General features: G+C 48.4%; 1 protein-coding gene across 2 annotated transcripts in view; it reads right to left on the bottom strand.

Annotated features, from left to right (window-relative positions):
* CREB3L2 (cAMP responsive element binding protein 3 like 2) overlaps positions 1-17830 on the bottom strand; it is an 85080-nt gene extending 67250 nt beyond the window's left edge. For both annotated transcript variants that reach the window (XM_076340304.1, XM_076340313.1), the window contains exon 1: positions 17658-17830. In XM_076340304.1, coding sequence (XP_076196419.1) covers positions 17658-17765 — 108 coding nt within the window. In that variant the 5' untranslated portion in view covers positions 17766-17830. The remainder of the gene's footprint in view (positions 1-17657) is intronic.
* Between the last annotated feature and the right edge of the window lie 3149 nt (positions 17831-20979).

Raw genomic sequence — 20979 nt, 5'->3', positions numbered from 1 at the left:
TAAAATTATAGAGAATAACATTTTATAATCTTGTTTTCCCTCACTGTCAGAGAGGGATGGAAAAACTCTCTCCTTCCCCCTCACCTTTTTTTTTGTTTGCTTTTTTTAAACGAACATCACCACCAGGACAGAAAGATTATTTCCTAAAAAGAAGACTCTGAGAAGTTAACACTGATCTTGAGCATTTAAATATACTGTCTGTCAGTACACTGCCCATAAGGTCCTAGTATAGCAGCCCCACCGTTCACTCCCTAAGCGGGGAACATCCCTGTTTGGCTTGGCTCAGCCTCCTGAAGCACTGCGTCACTAACTGGAAACAGGCGGGTTTGCACGGAGCTTCCAAGAGGAGGCTTGGAAGAGCGACGCAACACGGGCACGCCCCCTCAAACCAAGCAAGGGAAAAAGAGGGGACATTCAAGGAATCGGGTCTTTGCTGGGTCCCCAGCTAAACTGGCTTGCAGCATGTTCTGGGAAAAGTGATATAGTTTTGTCTGTATGTTTACTGATGGCTGGGGCTTAGGTGTCTCTGCAGAGAGCAAACAGGACTTCCGAGAGCCGCGGTTAGGAGCCTGAAAGCGCTGGTTACTTTAATTGTGCCCTTGTACTTTACAGAAATCCTTGACAATCTGTTTAGAGACAAGAAAACCATGACGGCTACCTCCTCGCTACTGCTATGAGACACTGCACCAAGCTGTATGTAACCTTAGGGCTATTTCTACACCAGGCCCCTCTCCCCTCCAAAGTCCCGAGGAAGAGATCAGCACCTGTATGGGTAAAACTTGTCATGGGGAAAACCCACTCCAGTCTGAGATGTTTCAAATATCTCTGCTTAATGCAAGAGCTCTGAAGCAAAGCATCGCACGGACACATTTTGTATAGCTACAGTGCTACCTTAAAAAGCTCACAGACATTGCAGCATCTGCCAGTGACTAAGCTTTTGAAAGAGCCATTTCCCAGCACCAGTCCTGCACAGCCATTTCTCTTTGGTACGTATTGCAGACCACTGAAGTCACAGCCTGGTCTGTGCACAACTCATTACAATTCTTCGCCCCATTTGCCTCCAGGTTTCTCCACACCCCTACTTGGTCCAGATTTTCTCTGGCATCTGCTCACTCGCTTCAGATCATTTCCCCGGCCAGGCCTTCAACTTACATTCCTTCCATGCTGCTAGAGTAAACTGACAGAGCACAGCCGGCCTGGCTCAAACACCAGACCTCTTGTCAGAGATCTATGCAGAAGTGTGAATTGCATTTTTGGGACACCTGCCTGAAAGTGCCTTAAGAGGGCTCAATTAAGAGAGGACACATAATTGAAGAAAGTCCCCTCCAAGGCATTCTAGCAGTACTCTGAAAAGTCAGGGTCTTTTAAAAATCACTCCCTGCTCTTCGGACAGGAAGGGAGGGGTAAAAAAAAAAAAAAAAAGAAAAGAAAAAAAAGAGCTTTACATCTCACTTCTGCTTTTATTTCCATATTTTCTGTTCTGTGTCTTGTCCATAATACAAGTGTCCAGCTCCCCAGAGGCTGCTTCAGAGGTGAGGTCAGCAGCCTGGAAGAGCAGAACTGCCCCTCCATGTGGTTTCTGTATAGGCACATCTGGACAAAGCAGAGATCTGCTCCTAATCTGCCAACCGCGCGCTGCAGTGCCTACTGTCGCGAGGACCTCAGCTCCACTACACATGCCAAGCAGAAATGAGATAAGGCAGCTTTGCAAAGATAAACCTGCTGTGCGTCAATCGCAGGAGCGGGCTAAGCACACATCCGGGCTCCAGGCGCCTAGAGCAGTTTAAGGCGTTGCATGTCTTGCACTATTGCTCCGCTGCCGCAGGTTATCTTTCCGCAGCAGAATGGCAAAGGCAGTCACGGGAGTACTCCTCTGCTCCACAAATTAACTAGTGCTTAAGGACCAGGGTTGCTCATCTATTCTGTCCTCGGACAGGTGTGAGTGGTGACTCCCAGCAGCACACATAGCCTCAGCCTCTCCTGTTAGACCCAGCAGAGCCTGACCAGCCTGATGGAATCATCAAGCTGAGGAGCTTCATTCTCACCCAGACCTGTTAGTGCTTCTCCAGGAGGCACCTGATGCTGAGCAGCAGGTCAAGAAGGAGCCACTTCATGAGCATAGCAGCTCCCTCCCCCCCCCCCCAAACACATCACAGGTGCACTGGGAGCTTTATGCCAAAAGGAGAAGCAACACTGCTTTAGAGAAGCTGGGCACTCTCCTGGCAATCGCTGCATTTCCAATACAGCTTTTAGACATTTTCAAGCCACATCTGCTGTCCATGCTATACTTCAATAAAATATTTTTCCTGCTAGCACATTCCAAAGAAAAAACAAAACAGCACTACTACTAAAGAAGGTTATGCCATACCATGGAAGCGGTTTAAGGCAGCATCTTCTGTCTGCCAGCTACCTAAATACAGAGCATGTCAAGGAAGAAAAATTACTCACCCTTCCCAAAATCCTGGGCACTCTCCTCCTCCTGTCTCAACCTGCGTGCCAAAATTAAACACGAGTCCCCTACAAACTATGGGGGGACTGACCCTGCATCAAAAACAAACTACCAGGCTCGTTAAAATACTGCAAAAGTTCTGGATAGACATTAATAAGGTATGGCCTGCCACAGGCAATGGATTTTAAGCTTCCTCCAGCTGGTGGTGTAGAAAAGCACAGGCATGTAGTATCGTGGCAAAAGAGGCAGAGGGACAACAGTCTTCCACTGTTAAAAACTTGGGTAAAACTCGGTACCATTGGTACAACTAGCCGCCACCTTCCACTAGCTCTACCTTTAAAAGGAAAGCTTGAAACTTTCCTTTTTCATCTGGGTATTCATCCCACCTCCTCATACGTTCAGTCTATTGGTTTTTCCTCATCCTAACCGCTTTGCTTTCTTCCTTTCCTCTGCCTTCTGTCACCTGCCAGGGTTGAAGACCCTGGACAAACTGACACTGATCAGGTGTGTTTTAGCCAGTCTGTCCCAAACAGAGGTACGGGGAATACAAGGCCACCTTTGGTACTTGACTCCAAGAGGGAACATACATAAAGGTGATCTTGTATTTTGACACAAATGCTTTTTTCTACCAGAAATCTTACCCTTTCCCACATGCCTTGTGCGCTGTTCCCTTTCATATGTGCCAAGAGGTGTCACGGTAAACACAAGCAGTTCAAAATAGCTTGAAGAGATTAAAGCATTTATTTGAACTTCACTGAAATCAACGCAGTTTAGGAGAATGACCAAATGCTGTCATTTGGACATCCAATGCATTTGGACAGATTAAGAGAGTCACGTAGGGGGCTGCTGTATGTTCTGCTTTGCAGTATCCAGAGAGTCAACAGGCCCAGCAATAAAGTTTTACAGCATTTAAAGCTAGAAAGGACTATGAAACCTTCCTAATCTGACCTTTCCACATGTCCCAATACACTATGTTTCCCTGATGTACCCCTTTATAGGGTCTCATAATTTGTCCTTTGTTGAAATATAACTTCCAGGAAAGAACCTGGGTGTGCTGTAGACCGAGAAATGAGCATTTTTCCTCAACTCCAGTATATTTATAGCCCCCCCATTTTTTTGTTTGTTATGCTTTCCAGTTCTTCCATATCCTTTTTTAAGAGTTGAACTTCAGGAATGGGACACTGTGTAGTAGCACTGGTTTCACCAACACTGTATACTGAGGTTAAATAGAGAAATTATTTTGAAAAACATGGATTTTTTTTTTTTTTTTTTTTTAAATCTTACTTCAGAATCACCCTAGCAGAGCACCTGCAGTTGCTTGTCTACTCTGAACTCTAGACCATTTTCCAAGTCCTGATTTCCAATATGCATTCATCTGTCCCGTAGGTACAGACACATTTTTTGTTCCTAAACACATAACTTGCTTCTGGATCATGGATGAAAATCTTGAGAAGCCTCCTGTCTGGTACCTTTTTGCAAAGAAAAAAAGAAATCTATCCTCTGACACCACTTGTCCATTAGAAACTACTTTGAGTCAACCCTTTAATTTCACACATTTTGTGGTACAATTTTTTAATCAATACAATGAAATAAATACCCAATTACTTACAAAATGTCTCTATTTACTTTCAAGTTTTTTTCATCTCAAAGAATGAAATCAGGTTTGTCTGACTACAGCTGCTTTTCATAAAACCCTACCTACCAGGGTTAAATCATATCTATATCCTTCCACTCCGTAACTATGGAATCCTATAAGAGCTTTTCTGTACTTTTAAATATGTTTGGTACCAGGATCTCCAGTGCATAGTTTCTATTTCCTCCCCTTCACTCTTTCTTAATCAATTTAATGTTTTCAGACATTTCCTCATGATGTCATGACCCAACAAAAATCAGCATCAACAAGCCAAACTTCTCCTCTGGGACCTTGCAGCCTATCTGGATTTCCAGTTATCCAGGTTTGTTGGTTCCAAGAAGTTTTGTAACCTGATTACTGACAATGGTTAATTTTCGTACTACACCATAAAAAGTCCCCTTTTACACTTACACTTGCCAACACTGTCTTTTCCCCTAGGATATTCTTAGCTGATCATCATCAGCTCCTCTCTACTTCACACTGATTCTTTTTTACTCTTCTCTAACCTTTAAGTATTACTTGGGGCAAAAAAAGAAAAGGTATTTTCAAAGGACATTAGCAGTTTAAAAAAGGAATAGCATAATGATAGCTTAAGTTTCATAATCCCCTTCACGATAATGATAATTTTATTCCAAGCACAAAGCTCTGAAGGGATCTTGCTGCGAGTACAATTATATTCATTATCTGTGTGTTATGAGAACTACAGCTGAAACCAAAGTTTTTGCAGACTCTCTATTCTGGCACTGATACCGAAAATTACATTATATACATCATATGAAACTGAGAAAGAAGGGTCAACAATATTAATGTGAGCTTAACATAAACTGTTCTGATCATACCACTTCCACATCCTCTTCCAAACACCTGTCAAAGCAATACGCATTTAATGTTTTTAATCTTTCCTCAGAAACGAGCTACTTCAACCACTTACTTTTGCTGCTGTTCTTTGAATTCTCCCAAATTAGCCTCCCTTCCAGATATCCAGGTGTCAAGAATTGAAAAGCCCACAGCCAAACTGTAGCATACTGACACCTACAAGCCCCAGGTTTCCATGGATCTCCCCAAATTGTACTTTTCAACACCTTAATCACCACAACAGCAGTGGCACAGTTAATTGGCCATCCACAGTCATAACCCTGGCTTCTTTGATACACGGACTTTACAGCTTTTTGCACTGAATAACTGCTTCAGTTGTCTCTTCCCTTGGCCTTCAGCAATGCAAGTTTCTGCAGATTCTCATTTCTTGTCTCTACTTCCAACCTCCTTTTTTCCCCCCTCAAATGGCCTGCAAATTTGAAACAAAATCAAATGAGTCCAGAGGTTCCTTGTAGCTCCATCCCAGCTACCCTATCACATAATGTCCCTCTTAAACACTGAAGCCACATCTTAAAACCAAGTAGGTTTTTTCATCCCCAACTAATCTTGCCAGAAAGCTGTTCCAAGCAAGGTACTGAGGAGAGGGTTGTCTGTATGCCTCTCTTCCAGATCTTTTTCATTAAAGCTAAAAAAGATGTTCTGGACATGAAATGCCTTTAATTTTTTAGAAAAGAAATAAAGACATTTACCAGTTTTCAAGGTCAGTGCCACTTTTGTTGGTTTTGATCTTTTAGATGTTGTTTGTAGTTGAGAAAAAACAGCAACATAAATTATGTCCGTCTTTCCTCTGTGGTTTTGCAACATATTTCTAACAACCCAACAAACAAGCAACAGCAATAGGGAAACATTCCCAAGTCCCAGAGCAGACTCCCTGCTGCGCTTTTTCAGCAGAGAAAGATAATAGTCAATAGGAATTCAGCTGAAATTTTGCTCTGAATTAGTACGGCCAAATGAGAAGCCACAAGTCACTCTGGGCAAGTACAAAAGTAAGACTTTTCTTTCTCTTTTATTCCTTCTTGTAAGCGACAGCATCCACTGAAAGCCATGAGGAGCGAACCAGCCGAATAGAAACAGAACTGCAAAAGCACTGAGGCATGAGGAGGAGACAAGTTTCACGTTCAGAAAGCTCGCGCCTGTAAAAACAGTGCCAAAGCTCATTTCTGCCAGGCCCGTTACTTTAGGGAGTCACGCCTGAGCAACACCTTCCAGCTGCCGGCGGGGCGAGCTGGCTGGGCACCCCGAGGGCAGGGCTGTGGCACAGCACCCTCGCACATCTGGAGCCCTCCTGCAGCCGCCAGCTCCCGCCCTTCCGGCTCGCTGGAGAGCTGTTGTCATTGATTTGATAACCACGGGCAGGAGCCTCCCAGGGAGGCTCTGCTTTGGCTCCTTCAGGGGTGCTGGGAGGGAAGGGGGCAGGCAGGCATCGGTCTGGAGAGGCGAGGGGGAAAACACTTTTTCAGACAAGAGGAAGGGCAGATGGCGTGCAGCCAGCCAAAATGGACATCCCTAGCAGAGCCCTCAGCCCCCACAGCACTTCACCAGGGAGTGCATCAGAGCCGTATGTAGGCAGGGTCAGTTTGATTTTCTTTTCTTTTTTTAAAAAACCTCATGCTTTTGTGTCTGTTCTCTGAAAAATGCAGATTACCAGCCTGCCCCAAACACCACACCAGTCCCAACCCTGAATTACGCACACAGCTGTGCGGGGGGGGCAGTGGAGAGGAGGAGGGGAAGGGAGCTGTGGTGCAGGAGCTCAAGCAAGACATACCATCAGTGCTGATGACTAGGCCAGTTACACCCGCGATGAGAAAGACAGATGTTTTGCAGAAAGTCAGCTGCTGCCTCATATTACAAGGTATGAAAGCGGACAGTTTAGACCTCATATTTTCCTCAGTCTTCGTCCTTTGCTAGCCAGGACGGATCCAAGAAAGCCAGGTATCTGTTTACTAGAAATAATGACCTTCTTCGTCTTGGTTCCTCATGAAGATCTCATCCTGTCTGTACTATTACAAATGTTCCCCAAAGGCAATAGTCACGTCGCTGCTTCTGCTGCGAGAAGAGCTAGAGGAGCAGATCAGCTCTTTACTGCTCCTAAGTTTTGGTTCTACACATACTCACACAAATCTCTTCTGTGGGTACCAGAAGCGCCAGAAATGAGAATACACATTTTCAGAAAACCCACACAAAATCAAATCAGTGGCAAGCGGATTACAGAAGCCAACAGAAGAACCTATAGGAGACCGGGGAAAAAAAGCAGCCTTGGGTTAAGTTCCCCTTGTGTACGAAATTCTCTGCGGGGCTGCAGGGGTGAAGGAACAGAGACCTGCTTGGTATTCAGGGCTTGGGTTTGGTGGAGTTTTTTTGTTGGCTGTTTTTCAGGTTTTAGGTCTACGACACCTCCTCCAAGCTAGCCACACAAGCTACTACACAGGGTGGTCTCTTCCCACACCTACAGTTCCAGGGTTAGCCACAAAAAGGAAATAACACAGGTAGTAGCCAATCCTTATGGATATGAGGTTGCACAAAGGCAAACAGCCTTGAAGCAAATGGTGTAGGCTCTTATTCGGCCATATCATATGACAGAAGAGCAAGCAGGTAAGACGCCCAGAATTTTATCAGGAACAAAATTATGGGTGCATAAACAAACCACAAGTCCAACACGTAACTCTGCACATCATGTGTGCTGCACAGAAGGAAAACATACGCACAGAACAAGCATTTCTTCAGGACGGCTGGAACTTGGTTCGGTTTTCCTTCTCCCATTTCAGTAAATCCAAACCAGAACTGAAAAAAAACCCCAGAAGTATTGCTTCTGTGAAACCATGGTCATCAGAAACAATAGTTTCCTAACAAAAAAAAAAAAAAAAAAACCAACCCAAGAAAAAAACATCAGCAAAACTCAATCACGGGACATGAAAAACTTGTGGATCAGACTACTGCTTAGCAATGCAGTATCTAGACCTGAGCAAGACAGTGCCTTGGGTCCAGGACTGTCATGGAACCACAGCACAGCTCTGGCTAGAAGAAGCTTAGGTGGTCTTTAGCCCAGCCTCCTGCCCAAGCAGGGTCAGTGCTAAGCTCAGACTAGGTTACTCAGGGCTTTATCCAGTCAGGTCTTAAAAGCTTCCAAGGACGGAGACGGCACAGTCTCTCTGGGCAGCCTATTCCAGTGCTATCCTCACAGCGAAGACATTTTTCCTTACCAGTCTGAACCTCTCTCCCTTCAGTTGTTGTCCGTTTTCTGTCATACGGTAGTGCAAGGATTTTTTTCCCCACTTTTTTCCCCCACTCTTTTCTACAGACCTTCGCATCACAGCATCCAAACTTTGGAGAAGGAAAATGAAACAGGATACTCCAGATCTCAGCAGTTTAAAGAAGCTCTCCTCGCTTCACAAGCCACCACATGCTTAAAAGCATTTTGCCACGGCTGAAGACCCTGCTTACATCCAAAATCAGGGGCAGGAGTCAATAGCTTTGGTGCAGAACAAGGGCATGTGACCTCCCCCCTCCCTACTCTAGATTAGCCCATCTCACACAATGGAGCACACACCTTACCTCTGCAGCCAACCTCCACTCCAAAAAGAGCTGGGAGATGAGTGGTCCAGGGTGTCACCAAACAGCCAGGGCTTGTCCTGCAGGAGAGCAGCTCACCCAGCATGTACAGCTCCAGGTGAGCCACTACAGCATATCAGCAATATTGCTTTTTGCCCCTATGCAACAGGGGGGAAGCTTTCACCAACATCAACTCACTTCCCTCCTGCATCTCTGCTTGGGACACATCAGACTTTGCAAGGAAGGAAGGCTGAAGCTCCCCATGCCATGTGCCTGCCCAAGGCTACCTAAGAGGTCATCAGAGCAGCCTAGTCTCTATTTCTCATCCCATATGACTAACAGATTGCATGAAAGGACAAAGCCAGCCCCAGTGCGACTGCAGGGGAATGTTTTTCCTTGGCAGAGAGGAAGGAGATGAAGCGGGTGTCACATTTTTCCATTAGATTTTTGCTTGTCGCCACAGCAGAGCCAGATCACATACAGAAGATTGAAAGCTGGTTAGCAGCAGATGGGAAGAAAAAAAAAAAAGGTGAGTAGTTTCCAAGATACAGCGAAGGCACAGAAAGGTCAGTGGCACATATTTGGATGGATGGCAGCTACGGGGACAGCTCTAGTAATTCAGGTCTATCCCGTTTAACCAACCTTTCCTTATTTTCTCACATTGCCTTCTCTGCTTCCCAGCTTGCCTTCATGAGAGGGAGCACTCCTTATTTGACAGAGCATTTTTATCCTTCCTGCACGCATTTAGCACCGATATAACTCAATTCAGTGACTCTCTCTTCTGCGGTCACAAGCTATGTTTGACAGCTCACAGACAGAGAGAATGACAGTCCCTGCTACGAAGAGCTCAGTATCTCAGACTGAAGACAGCTGACACAATGCCCACCTCTGCTACGCCTTATTAAACCTCACCATTTTTTACCTGTCTTCTTTACTGCCTATTACTCGCTTAAGTGAGGTAAAAGGGTAACATATTTGCCAGTAAAAATGTGGCCCTAAGCAAAGCTTATGTTTCGCACACTGTTTCTGTCACTTTTACACAAGACAATTTAGCACCCAAGACAGCCTCCACTTTTCACCAACACTCGGCATCGTGGAGGGGTGGCAGTACCATCGACTGGATCCAACATCAGTGCTTCTTTGAAGCTCAGGTCTGTCCATTTCTCTGCTACATATCCACACTCTTCTCAAACAACCCTTTTTCCTATTGATCCTTGAACAACTGCCTCCTCATCTCCTTTCTTTCCAGTGACATCCAAATAACAGTCCACTGGTATCAAATAAATACACACACGCACACATCAGGATTACATTTAAGCACAACCCATAAAGCTACCCAGACTATTCCCACTGCACATTCCTTTAGCCCAAAATGCAGTTCCACCACCCCTTCCCCAGCCAAATATTCCTACCTGCCCTCTCACGTCAGCACCAGTACCTGGGCTGCCACAGGGTAAGCTGCATCAGGGAACCGATACCCCTTGAAAGCTAAATTTCTTGCAAGAAAGTAATTTTACAACTGGATGAGCTCCCAGGCAGCTGCCACAACAGCCTGCGGTTACATCCAGGTGCAGAACCGCACTGTCAGGTCTTGTCACCCAGAAAAAACTCAGCCAAAGGGCATCCAGAAAGCATGATTTCTCATCTCCGTGATTCAGAGAGAGATGAATAGGGAGCAACAGCAGAAATGAATGTGCTTTCCCTGAAAAACCAGATGCAGAGCTCTATCGTGAGAGGACCCCTCAGGGACCCACCCAGAACCTATCTCCCTTGGAAAAAGGAGAGCTGCACTAGGGAATTGGAGGAATTAAAGGGAGGACCTCGTAAGCTCAGGGTAGGCAGCCAATGCAGCCTGCGAAAAACGCCACCAAGCTAGGTTAGTCACCCTATCTGACTGGCTATCAATAATTGCTAGTGTCTCACCAACAAAACGATCCTTCTCCAAAAGGGAGAGAAGCAGCCAGACCGAGGAAACAGACGATGGATGTTTAAACCAAGTATTACAAAGTGACTGGAAAACAGCTTTTGGGAACACAGGGAGGAAGGAGTACAGACAGCACTGAAGGACAGTAGGGCCTGATAACTGATATTTGGATACAGCACAAAAAAGCAGCATCTATCTGCAAGCGCAAAGCCAGCAAGATAACTTGCCTGGTCAGAGACAGAGGGCTACTTTCAAAGGACTGTCTCTTCATTTTCAAAACAACAACCAAGTATCTTAGAGGTATCTTGGTGGCTGAGGCGCCAAGAGAAAACAAGCCCACAGTGACAAAGACTGCACAGCGCTTTGGAGGGATGAGTAGCTAGCAAGATGCAGCACAAGCTAGGTGCCTCAGTCCTTACTCAGAGCCCTGGCTAGGTCTTCAGCCCCTGCACGAGCAGGGCCATGGGAGCCGCACTGCTGACAAGGTGCTAGCTCACGAGGCAGACATCCCCCTGCTCCTGCCATAGCGAAGCTGAGCACATCCATTCTAGCTTAGCTCTGCAAAAAAGCCTATTAAGGGAAGCTTAAGTGCCCCCCAATCCAGCGGCATCCCGTTGTGTCACCACAGCACAGTACTGCTGCGCACAGTGGCTCCTAAGGCACTGAAGCAATTTTATTCTGCAATAGTTACTTCCCTCCCACATCTGCCAGACAGCTCAGATATGAAGCGGCTTTGCCAGGTGGTGGTATAGGTGACAGCCACGCAGCAAGAAGCAGAGACAAGCTAAGAGACAGCCAGAGCTGATGGTACACTGGTCAAAGGCCCATTTGCTTTATTTTTATATTTATTTTATATTTATTTTATTTGTCACAGCTGGCATGAAGATGACCTGATTTCACAGCATACAAGTAAAAGTATGAAGACAGACTTGTCAGGGAGGAGAAATACGGCATGTATTAACTGCTGCAGCTGAAGTTGGTGCACCAGAAAGCAAGAGGGACACAAAAAGATCCAATCAAACTGCACATCCCCAGCTGGGATCTGCAGCTAGTCAGATCAGCCTCTTCCACAGACACAGATGATCCTAAAAAGTGAGACTGGTTTAATGAAAAAACTGGTCACCCTCCCCAGGATAGTGGAAACTTACTTAACCCCCAGCTATGAAAGACCCCAAAGAAGGGACTCTTTACAGTGCGAACAAAGACCTGCAAAGACCACAAGTTCCCCCCATCCCTGTAGATAAGTTCAACAACTCCAGACACAGGAAAACCCTGTCTGGTAACACTGTGAATGAAATTCCTTTACCCCAGCTATTGCGCACAACCTGCTCCACGCTTAACGACTGGCCTTCCAAAGTAAGGAAACACTTACAGAGGACAGTGCAGATCAGTCATGTCCATCAGGGAAAAAAAAAAATAGTGTTTTTGTACAGTAAATGCTGGCTTATTCTTATCCACCATGCTCCAAAGTCAGTCCCAGGACAGACTAACATTTTTTCCAGCTCCTGTCCTCACTGTGCATCAAGCACTACACTATACAGTTACAGCCGGTGCAAATGAAGCCAACCAGCAACTCAATACCCTTATTTTTCTAATTTTAACTGTCAGAAAATATGAGGGTAAAGTTTCAAAGTATCCCACTTACATTTATCTCAGCTTTTAGAAGAACCGTAGATCATTTAGACCCATTACAGGTACATGACATACCCTTGGCAAACAGGAGTGGTTTTCTTATTTAAATTCAGGAAGAAAACAGGGGCGGCAGGGCGGGGGAACGGCTTTCAGTGCAAGGCACTGAATACAACTAGTTCTGCTGTTCAGCAGTTGTGACCTTGATTTTTTTTTTTTAATATGGAAAGGCATTCTCAAAACTTAACACTGCTGCTTTGTATGAAGTCTGTACGCAACTATTTAAAAATCTTACTTTCGTATTTTTTCCTATTTACTGACGGATTTTGGCAAAATCCTTGAAAGTACTGATTTTACAAATATTTCACCTAAAGTTAGCTGTCTGGTCATCCATATGCAGGTGTATAGAGAAGAAAGAATGAGAGATTTCAGCTTTCTTGTTAGAAGGTAACAGGCCAAACCCTACTTTTAAATAAATGAAGTACCTTCCCCCAACCAAAATAAATAAAAAAAAAAAAGGATCAGACTATATTGACACCAGATTTTACAGAAAGCTACATGCAGCCACCACAAAATAAGATACAGCCAGCTCTTCGTCTATACATGCTGCGGAAACCGCAACTTTTAATTAAATACATACAGATTGTAAAAATCAAGCACTCTCCTCCATTTAAATTAACTACTGCCACTGCCGTACTCCGAAAACTAGAGGCAATCCCTGGCAGCTCGTTCAGAGGCAGCATTTCTGCAGAAGTCATCAGAACACAAAGTAACAGCAACCATCGTTTTTGTGGCAGAGGAAGTGAGTCATGGCAAGCTCCCGGTGAGGTTCAGAGGCTTGTAATGGGCGATTTTTATCTGAGGAAAGAAGGCCGGCTCCAAGTTTCCCCAGCTCGTCTTAGATGATGATCAGAACCCTGAAGTCTGGCATCACTGAACACTAACCTTCAGGGGTGGATCGCTTTGGTTTTGTTCTTGCAGGGAGATAGCAATTTGGTAGCCGAGGTGCGGGATGCCTCCTCCACTCATGCCAGCCTACACTGCCCCCATATTCCAGGGTTGAGCTACCCAGAGCATCACCGGCGACATGGCAACAGGCTTGCTGAGCTCAAACACCGCTCAATGGCATCAGCAATGTGATATTTGAGGCATTTCAGGTTTTTTTGTATAAGCTTCAAGTTCAGCAATCAAGCTCTTTAAAGAATAAGCAATTTGGGCTACTCAGCATTTGAAGCATCTTCCAGTTAACCACTCATCATCATCAAGACACTCAGGACATGACATCTGGGAATTTAGTCCTGAACATTTAAGCCAGCCACTGCCCTCACGTACCTGTAGGGCAGGTGCAGTTCTACATCTGCCATGCTGAGATCACAGTCATACTTACATTCAGCTGCATTTTGCTACCATCTGGAAGCAGCAGCCAGCAGCTAATGTGTTAAAATAACCATGAAAATGGGGGAAAAAAAGACTGCCTCCTCAGTTTTAAATAAGGAGTTTTTAAATGTCAAAGGTTCATAAGAACTATCTGCCTTTCAGCTGCCATCCAGTAATGGGACAGGTAGTCGGCATTTCACACCGCGTTTGTCAACAGACTTCTCCATCTGCATCAGGTCTGGCATTTGTCACTGAAGATGCTGTCCCAGCTGGGCCGCGTACAACTGTGGATCAACTCCAACAGAGACCCACGACCGCAAGCAGAGCTCTCCCACTTCAAGCCCGCCTGCGCGTTACAGGAAGTAACAGCAGCGGCACAAAGGTGAAGAGTTTGCAACCTGGCCGCACTTCTGCTCCCTTTGGGTAGCGGCAGGCTTTGCGCTTCCCTTCTGCTCGACTGCCAGGAAAAAGAAAAAGCATGTAATAATAATAATAATAATAATACTACCTTGCACAATGCCAGGGTACAGTATTACCGACCCACAATCATAACAAGCTACAGGGCATATGAAGATTAAACATGCAGACACGTCACATATGCCATGAACACACCTCTGGAAAACCTTTCAGCCTCTTCTTAGATGGGAAACTAAGCCACCCTGGAAAAATAACCACTATAAAGCTATCTGGCATCCAGGTGATTACTCTAAACCGTAAAGACTTTAATGAGCCACCTCAAGGACTGCTGCCTGCCAACGCCAGAGCTGAGCTTCTCAAGGTCCCAGTTTCTCCCAGCACAGCCGATGACATCACCGACAGCACCAGCGGAGCGAGGGAACCGCTCCTCACACTGCTTCAGGCACTGGTGAAATCATCAGCTGTTAAAGAGAAATGTAAATCCCAGGGAGGCTGGATTTCAGCCCTGGTAATTAAGGCAGGCTGGAACAGTTTAAAATAGAGGTTGAGTTTTTAAGTGTATGCATACTTTCACACTTGTCTACTAGCTTCAAATCAACCAGACCCGGGAACAACCTTTACGGTCGTAAAAAGGTTAAAATTTAACTGAAAATACACAAAAGGCAGCTGGCACAGACTTCTCACCCTCGCCTGTCTGCGCACACGGGACCAACTGCCGAAGGACACGGATCCTTCTTCCTGCTTGTGAGCTCTCCCCTCAGTTGTCGTCTTCTCCCTCCTCCCCCTTGCCAGTCCAGCTCACGCTCCTAGGGCTGCGTGACTATCCCAGGCACCTTTCCTAAGCCCACTCAGAAGTTTTCTTGAATGCAGACTTGCACATCCAGCTACGGGACACCTCAGGAGTGTGCAAAGGCCAGAAGATGCCATAGAGCACATGTTCCTCAGCTGTGAGGATGACAGCACAGGTGGTGGGCACTCATGCAGATAGAGCATAGGAGGGTCTGCTCATCACCTTGACCTTTTCAGAAACACCCTGCAATAAGTTTACAAACACAGCAGAACCAGCTGGGTCAAACCAGTCCTCCCAGATGGAAAGCATAAGCCAGGAGAAGAACAAATGTTTCATCCAGAGTAGTTTTTTTTCGTTTGGTTGGTTTGTTTTTAAAAATGATTCTATGAAGCTTTGGCCAGAGGTAAGTGGAGAACTTGTGTTTCATGGTATCAAGCACAGTATTTTCCCCCACACAGCAGGATTAGCTTTGCAAAAGAAAACGTTCAACAGTCAGAAACATGTGCTTCCCCCCTCCCAAAGAATGATAAAGGAAAAAAGGGAAGTTTTCTGAAATTAAAGATCCTAATACCCCACTACACCTACTTTATCCATAGCATGTTGTTGCTTTTATTTTTTACTTATAGCTTCTTTCGGAAGAATTCAAAAAACAACAAAAAAGATAAACTGATTTCACACTTTTTATTTGATTTTAAAGTGGTCTAAAGAAGTCTTAAACTCCTAAAAAAACCCGCACAAACAAATCAATGGCAGAATGTTACTCCCAAAGAGGAGGGGGGGTGTCACAGCCCAAAGTTTTGCAGATCCAGCTATGCGCTGCCTCTTGCAAAACACGCATCATCATAGCATTTGAAGCTTAAAATCCCCAATAAAACTTGAAAACAGTAGAGGGAAAAGCATCACACTTCCATCTACCAGACAACCAGGATGTTTTGTTTGTCAAGCTACACTTAAAACCAAGTCCCGGGCTCCTTGAAATAGGGCAGAACACACACATATCTGTGTCGCTGCAGCCACAAGTTCTAGCCCAAGCGCGAGATCTCCTTCAAGGGCACTAATTAAAAAAATATGAGAATACTAAATAAGAAAACAAAAGTTAAGAGTAACAACTCCATTCTCATCACAGGGATCCAAACAAAGCAGAAGGAAGTATCCCAGCACAACTGTAAAATCCGAGGGGGAGCACTCTCTGAAGAGCCTCTCATTTCATTCACAACGTTCTTCTTGTTAAAGAAAAAAAGACTGTGTCTTATTAAAGAAAAAACACAAGAAAAACAGCGGTTTGAAGGAAGAGCTTTCCATTGTTAAGTGTTCCTGCTGGCTCTTTAAAAAAAAAAAAACAACCCACCATAACATACGATTCCTTTTCCCCGGATCTACCAGAAGATGCACATTGCGCAAGAAAGCCCAAGAGTTTTCAAAGACAAAGAAGCCAAACAATGTTTAAAGAGAGTCACGCATGCAGCAGGCTTGCTTCCTGCTGAAACAAGGTTTGGAGCTTGTGACGGACACGAACCCGGATCAGTAAGGCCACCGTGTACAGCACACAACAAGTAAGATTTTCCTTGTTTGCCTTTCAAGACTAACACCAAGATCTCCGCACAGCATCAGCACGCTGCCGCGCCGCACATCGCGCTGTGGGATCACCACTGCTCCCGCGCGAAGAGGTTGGTCCCTCTCTGTGGGGTGACTGTATTTGCACATCACTCTCCTCAGTGCAAGAAAGAAACGCGGAGCACGCGCCAGCACCTGCCAAGCACCTTTCCTCAGGCACTCTGCCACATGCTAGTCGTCACCACCACCATGTTACACTGGGTCTCCACTCGACGACTGCACCAAGCTTGACCGCCCTGTGCTTTGCACAAACGGTGGACTAGAGGAGTCTGCCGTGCACGCTGTCCCGAAGCGGCCCAGCTCACTTCCACTTAGGATTTGCACCTACACAGCTTTATAAAGCTGTATCTCTGTGCTTGCAAAAAGCCTCCAGATTAAGAGACAAACAACACAGCGGAGGTAATAAGACACGTTTCCTCGGGATTGTCCTAACTATGCATTTTGCACAAGCAAAAATATGGGGAGTCCAGGGAAAAAAAAAAACAAAAAACAAAAAAAAACAAAAAACCGCACCACATCAAAACTTCATGTGCTGGCCCTCAAAGCCACTCCAGCAAGGATTTCATCAATGCCTTTACAAGACCCCCCACAGCATGCCTACGGGATAGTTAACTTTTCCGACACTGGCACGATGGCCCACGACCAGGCTCCAAGCGCCGGGCAAGGAGAGCCCCTCGGTTCACGACGTCCGTCCCCGGTTGCCGGGACAAACCGGGACCTTCTGTCACGTCCCTCCCGCGCTGGGGCAGACCGGGGAGCGGAACGGTGCCGGAAGAGTCTCGCTTCGGAAGAGGAGACGCTGCCGGCGACTCTCGACGGGACGCCCGGGAGAAGCGGGCTGCGCCGAGGGGGAAGAGGGAGCCCCAGCCGGGAGCCGGGCTGCCCGCGCCGGGGAGGCGGCGAGGCCTGGGCTGGGCTCCCGGCCTGCGCAGGGGGACGGGGGGCGGCGGGCGGAGCGAGGGGAGCGAGAGCCCGGCTGCCAGGAGCCGCCAACGGCTGCGCCCGGCCGCGGAGGGGAGGAAGTTGTGGCACCCCGGCGCAGACGGGGCGAGCCACGGCCCCAATGCCTGCCCGGGGACGCCTCGCTCCCCCGGCGGGACCGGGACCGGGACCGGGGAGGCGGCAGTCCCGGGGAGAAGCGGCGGGCGAGCACCTGTTGGCCGAAGGCCTACGGCCGCGGCTCCTCCACCCGCCTGGCACCGACCCCCGCGCCTGCCGGGACACCCCACCCCGCCCCACGGCAGGGCAGAGGGCGCCCGGCACGACCCTTGCCGCGGCCCCTCGAAACGCGGCCGCCCACGGGGGCCGCCTCAGCCATCCCTCCCCCGCCCTCCCGGCGGCTCCGGCCGGGCAGCGCCCCCAGGAGCCCCCCCACGGCTGTGCCCCCGCCGCTCCTCACCGTGTGGCACAGCAGGGTGTCGGGGTCGGCGGGCTCGCACAGCTCGCTCAGCTTGCGGTCCCAGTGCAGCAGCGGCGGCTGCTCCCCGCTGCTCTCGCACACCTCCATGGCGGCCGCAAGCACCGGGGCACCCCCGCCGGCCTGATCCGCTGCCCCCTGCCCACCCGCGGCGGCCGGCTCACGCCACGCCGCCCGCTCCCATGGGCCGCGGAGCCGCGCTGAGGCCGCGTCCCCGCCGCCACCGGGAGTGTGCGGGCGCCGGGGCGGACGGGTCACCCCCGCCAGCTGCGCGCCGCGCCCCCACCGCCCCGCGGCCGCGCCGCGCCCCGCCCCCGCCCCCGCCTGGCCCCGCCCCCTCAACCGAGGCCGCCAATCGGGGGCGAGGAGAGCGGCCGGCCGGAGGGCCCCGCCCCAATGGGCGCTCGGCCCCCGCGCGGCTCCAGCTGTGGAATGTGGGCGGGGACTCCCCCGGCGCGTCACGGCGGAGGGGGGGATGAGACCCCCGTGCCCCGCGCGGCCAATGGAGCGCCGGGGGCGCCGGGAGCGACGGGCGCGCCAGCCAACGCGGCAGCGACAAGACTGCGGCCGCCGCGCGCCGTCCCGCCCCCGCCGCGTCGGGCGCGTGAGGGCGGGGGGCTGCGGGCGGGGGCGGGCAGTCGGGGCTCGGCCGGGCGCGCAGCGGCGCCTGCCGGCCCGGACAGCCGCCCGCCGCGGAGCCGCCTGGCGGGAGGGAACCGCGGGGCCTCCCGGGGCGGCGCGATCCCCGCCGGACCCTCCGCTGGTGCCCGCGGCCCCTTCTCCGGCGGTTTGGCTGGGTCCCGCGACATCCCCCCCGCGGTGCCCGGCCCCCCCCGCCACGGTCACCGCACCGGGCTGAGGCGGATCACGGGGTTCCCTGCCCGCGGGAGCGCCGGTGGGAGGCGGACGAGGCCGGCCACGCTTCGGTCACAAGGGGAGCGTTCAGGGGGAACCGGCGGGGGCAGCCCCCGGCAGCCCCCCGCCATCCCCTCAGCCCCAGCGCTGCTGCTGCTGGGGTCACGCAAACTTCAGAGGGTTTACGGGGTTTACGGTTTGGAGGTACCGGCCACTCGGTCTTTTGATGGAGTCAAAAAGGAAGCATGAGAATCGGAAAACGCCCATGATTTGATATGGCCGAGCACAGCCCACCTGTCCATTAGAGGAAAGACGTGTCAGAACGTACCTCGTAAAAAACAGCGGCTTTAGGATAAACTGCACATAAAACTGTGCAGCCATGACATTCGCAGCGACGAGTACTCTGTTGACTGACTGATACCGTTCCCAGAGTGCTAATCAACCAGCAGCAAAAATAATCCCAGTCAATGGGAAATTCTGCTATTTTAAGACTTGCTTCCATGCCAAGCCGGGACAACGCAGGCATTTTATCATTCTTTAAAAATGAAAGATGCCAAATCTTTATGATTCAAGAGACTGGGCATTCTTCAGCGCTTCATTTCAGCTCCTGGAACTCAATCAAGGCAATTCGCTTGTGGGTCAGTTCAGCGCTAATTGGCATTTCCATGCTGCGCTGTGCATGAATCGTAACTGGGTTTCCTGATAAGTTCTCTCTCTTCCACGGGTCGGACCTCCCGTTTAGACTTCCATCTCTTGCGACACACCACCTTCGTTCACTCACAGAGCAAACCCTTGTGTGCCGTAAGTGATACAGTCCTCGCTAAGGAGAGCCTGGACTAGCCCTCTGAGGACAACAAAGTCGTATGGACATCCCATCACCCATCAGGCACAACGGCAATGAGGAGAGGAAAAAATAACGGTGACTTTTTGGGGGTTGACCCTTTAAGATGTATTAATCTTTTTGACTTGATTAAAAGAAAATAATCAAAAAAGCATAAGAAAAGCTACATCGTCCGGTGAAGAATATGGAGGGAAAATCCCTAACTGCCCCGGCCAAAGATCTCCTGCAAAGATGAGTTATTTTAAGTCACTGTGAAACAAGTCAGGCCAGTATATGCCCTCAGCAGCGCAGAAAACATCTAAAGCCAAATTACTAGCGCCTGAATTGCTACCTGCCACTTTGGCAAACCCGACCGGAGGTACAAACTTCTTGTGTGCTGGCACTGTCAGGCACTGTTGCCAAAGCAATTACATCGTGCCAGTCCGGAGATGCAGATTGTGAAAGTTGTAAAGGTCAGTTCCTTATCCAGAAACCTCCGTGTTTTCATTGGATGTGTCCTTACTTTCAAAGCTTTTGTGGCCCTTGTGATAATCCATTTAACAAAAGGCGTTAATCCGTCACTCTGTTGGCTGACATTAGATCCTTCTAAAATTACTGCTGTGACTAGAGAATTTCTTTGGGCTGGGGCACTACATTAATGTTTTGCCCGTGTGAGAAGCCCGAAGGGAGAGCCATGTTTGCCTTGTAAGCCAACAAAATAAAAGCCGCCTTGAAAGAAGAAAGAAGGTGCTGACTGGGTGACTGCTACTTCATTTGCTGAACGTGCTGAGGATGAGGGTCTCCTAAGGACTGGTATTTGACCAAGAGTACGGGGCTGAACTTTCTCGTCCTAACACGTTTCTCGGGAAAAAAAATAGTTATTTAGGAAAGAAGTTGCACAGTACATATGTCTGCTGTTCCCCCTTGGGTGAAGTGCTGATGGGAAACGAGGCACCCTGGGTAAACACCATGCTGCTTTTCCCAGTGGTTTCCACTCTTCCCGCATCACGTAAAATTGTGTCCCTCTCCCCTCTGCGCTTCCCCAGGGCTCTCTTGTAACGCTGGTACTGAGGCACGGCTGCCACTGTGGTACACGGTGCTGCTGAGAATTCATAAGCATCGTGGAAGATTTCTTTGGCCATTGAAATATGTTGATACACGGAGACTATCCATTTCTGGGGCTATTCACCAATACAAAACATGATATTGGTAACTAGACTCGACATTGGTAACTGGGCATCCTGCCCAGTTCCTGCCATATTATTAAAATTTGTGTTCAAGGCTACATCTCATTTTTGAGCTTCAACGTTCCTAAAACAATTCCATGAGACTTTGTAAGGAAATATGACCAATTCGCCCTGTATGGTGGCAACTAACAGCATACAGACCACACTGAAGTTTTTGTGCTGCAGCACCAGTTCTTCTTGGGAAAAGAAATCTGTATTAGCAAGTTTCTGCTAAAAATTGGCAGCACATACGGGGCACCAAGAAGGAAGAGACAAAAGTGGAGGAAATTAATCCTTTCCAGAGAATATTAATTATTCAGTGTCCTGATACAACACATGGGATAGCAGTCTAACGTGTTATGCGTTGCTGCTCACAAACTGACACTACACCAGAAATCAGGCA

This window comes from Aptenodytes patagonicus, chromosome 1 (assembly GCF_965638725.1).
Source record: "Aptenodytes patagonicus chromosome 1, bAptPat1.pri.cur, whole genome shotgun sequence".
Taxonomy (NCBI): domain Eukaryota; kingdom Metazoa; phylum Chordata; class Aves; order Sphenisciformes; family Spheniscidae; genus Aptenodytes; species Aptenodytes patagonicus.
The sequence above is the reverse complement of the archived record's forward strand: the minus strand, read 5'-3'. Positions and strand labels throughout refer to the sequence as shown.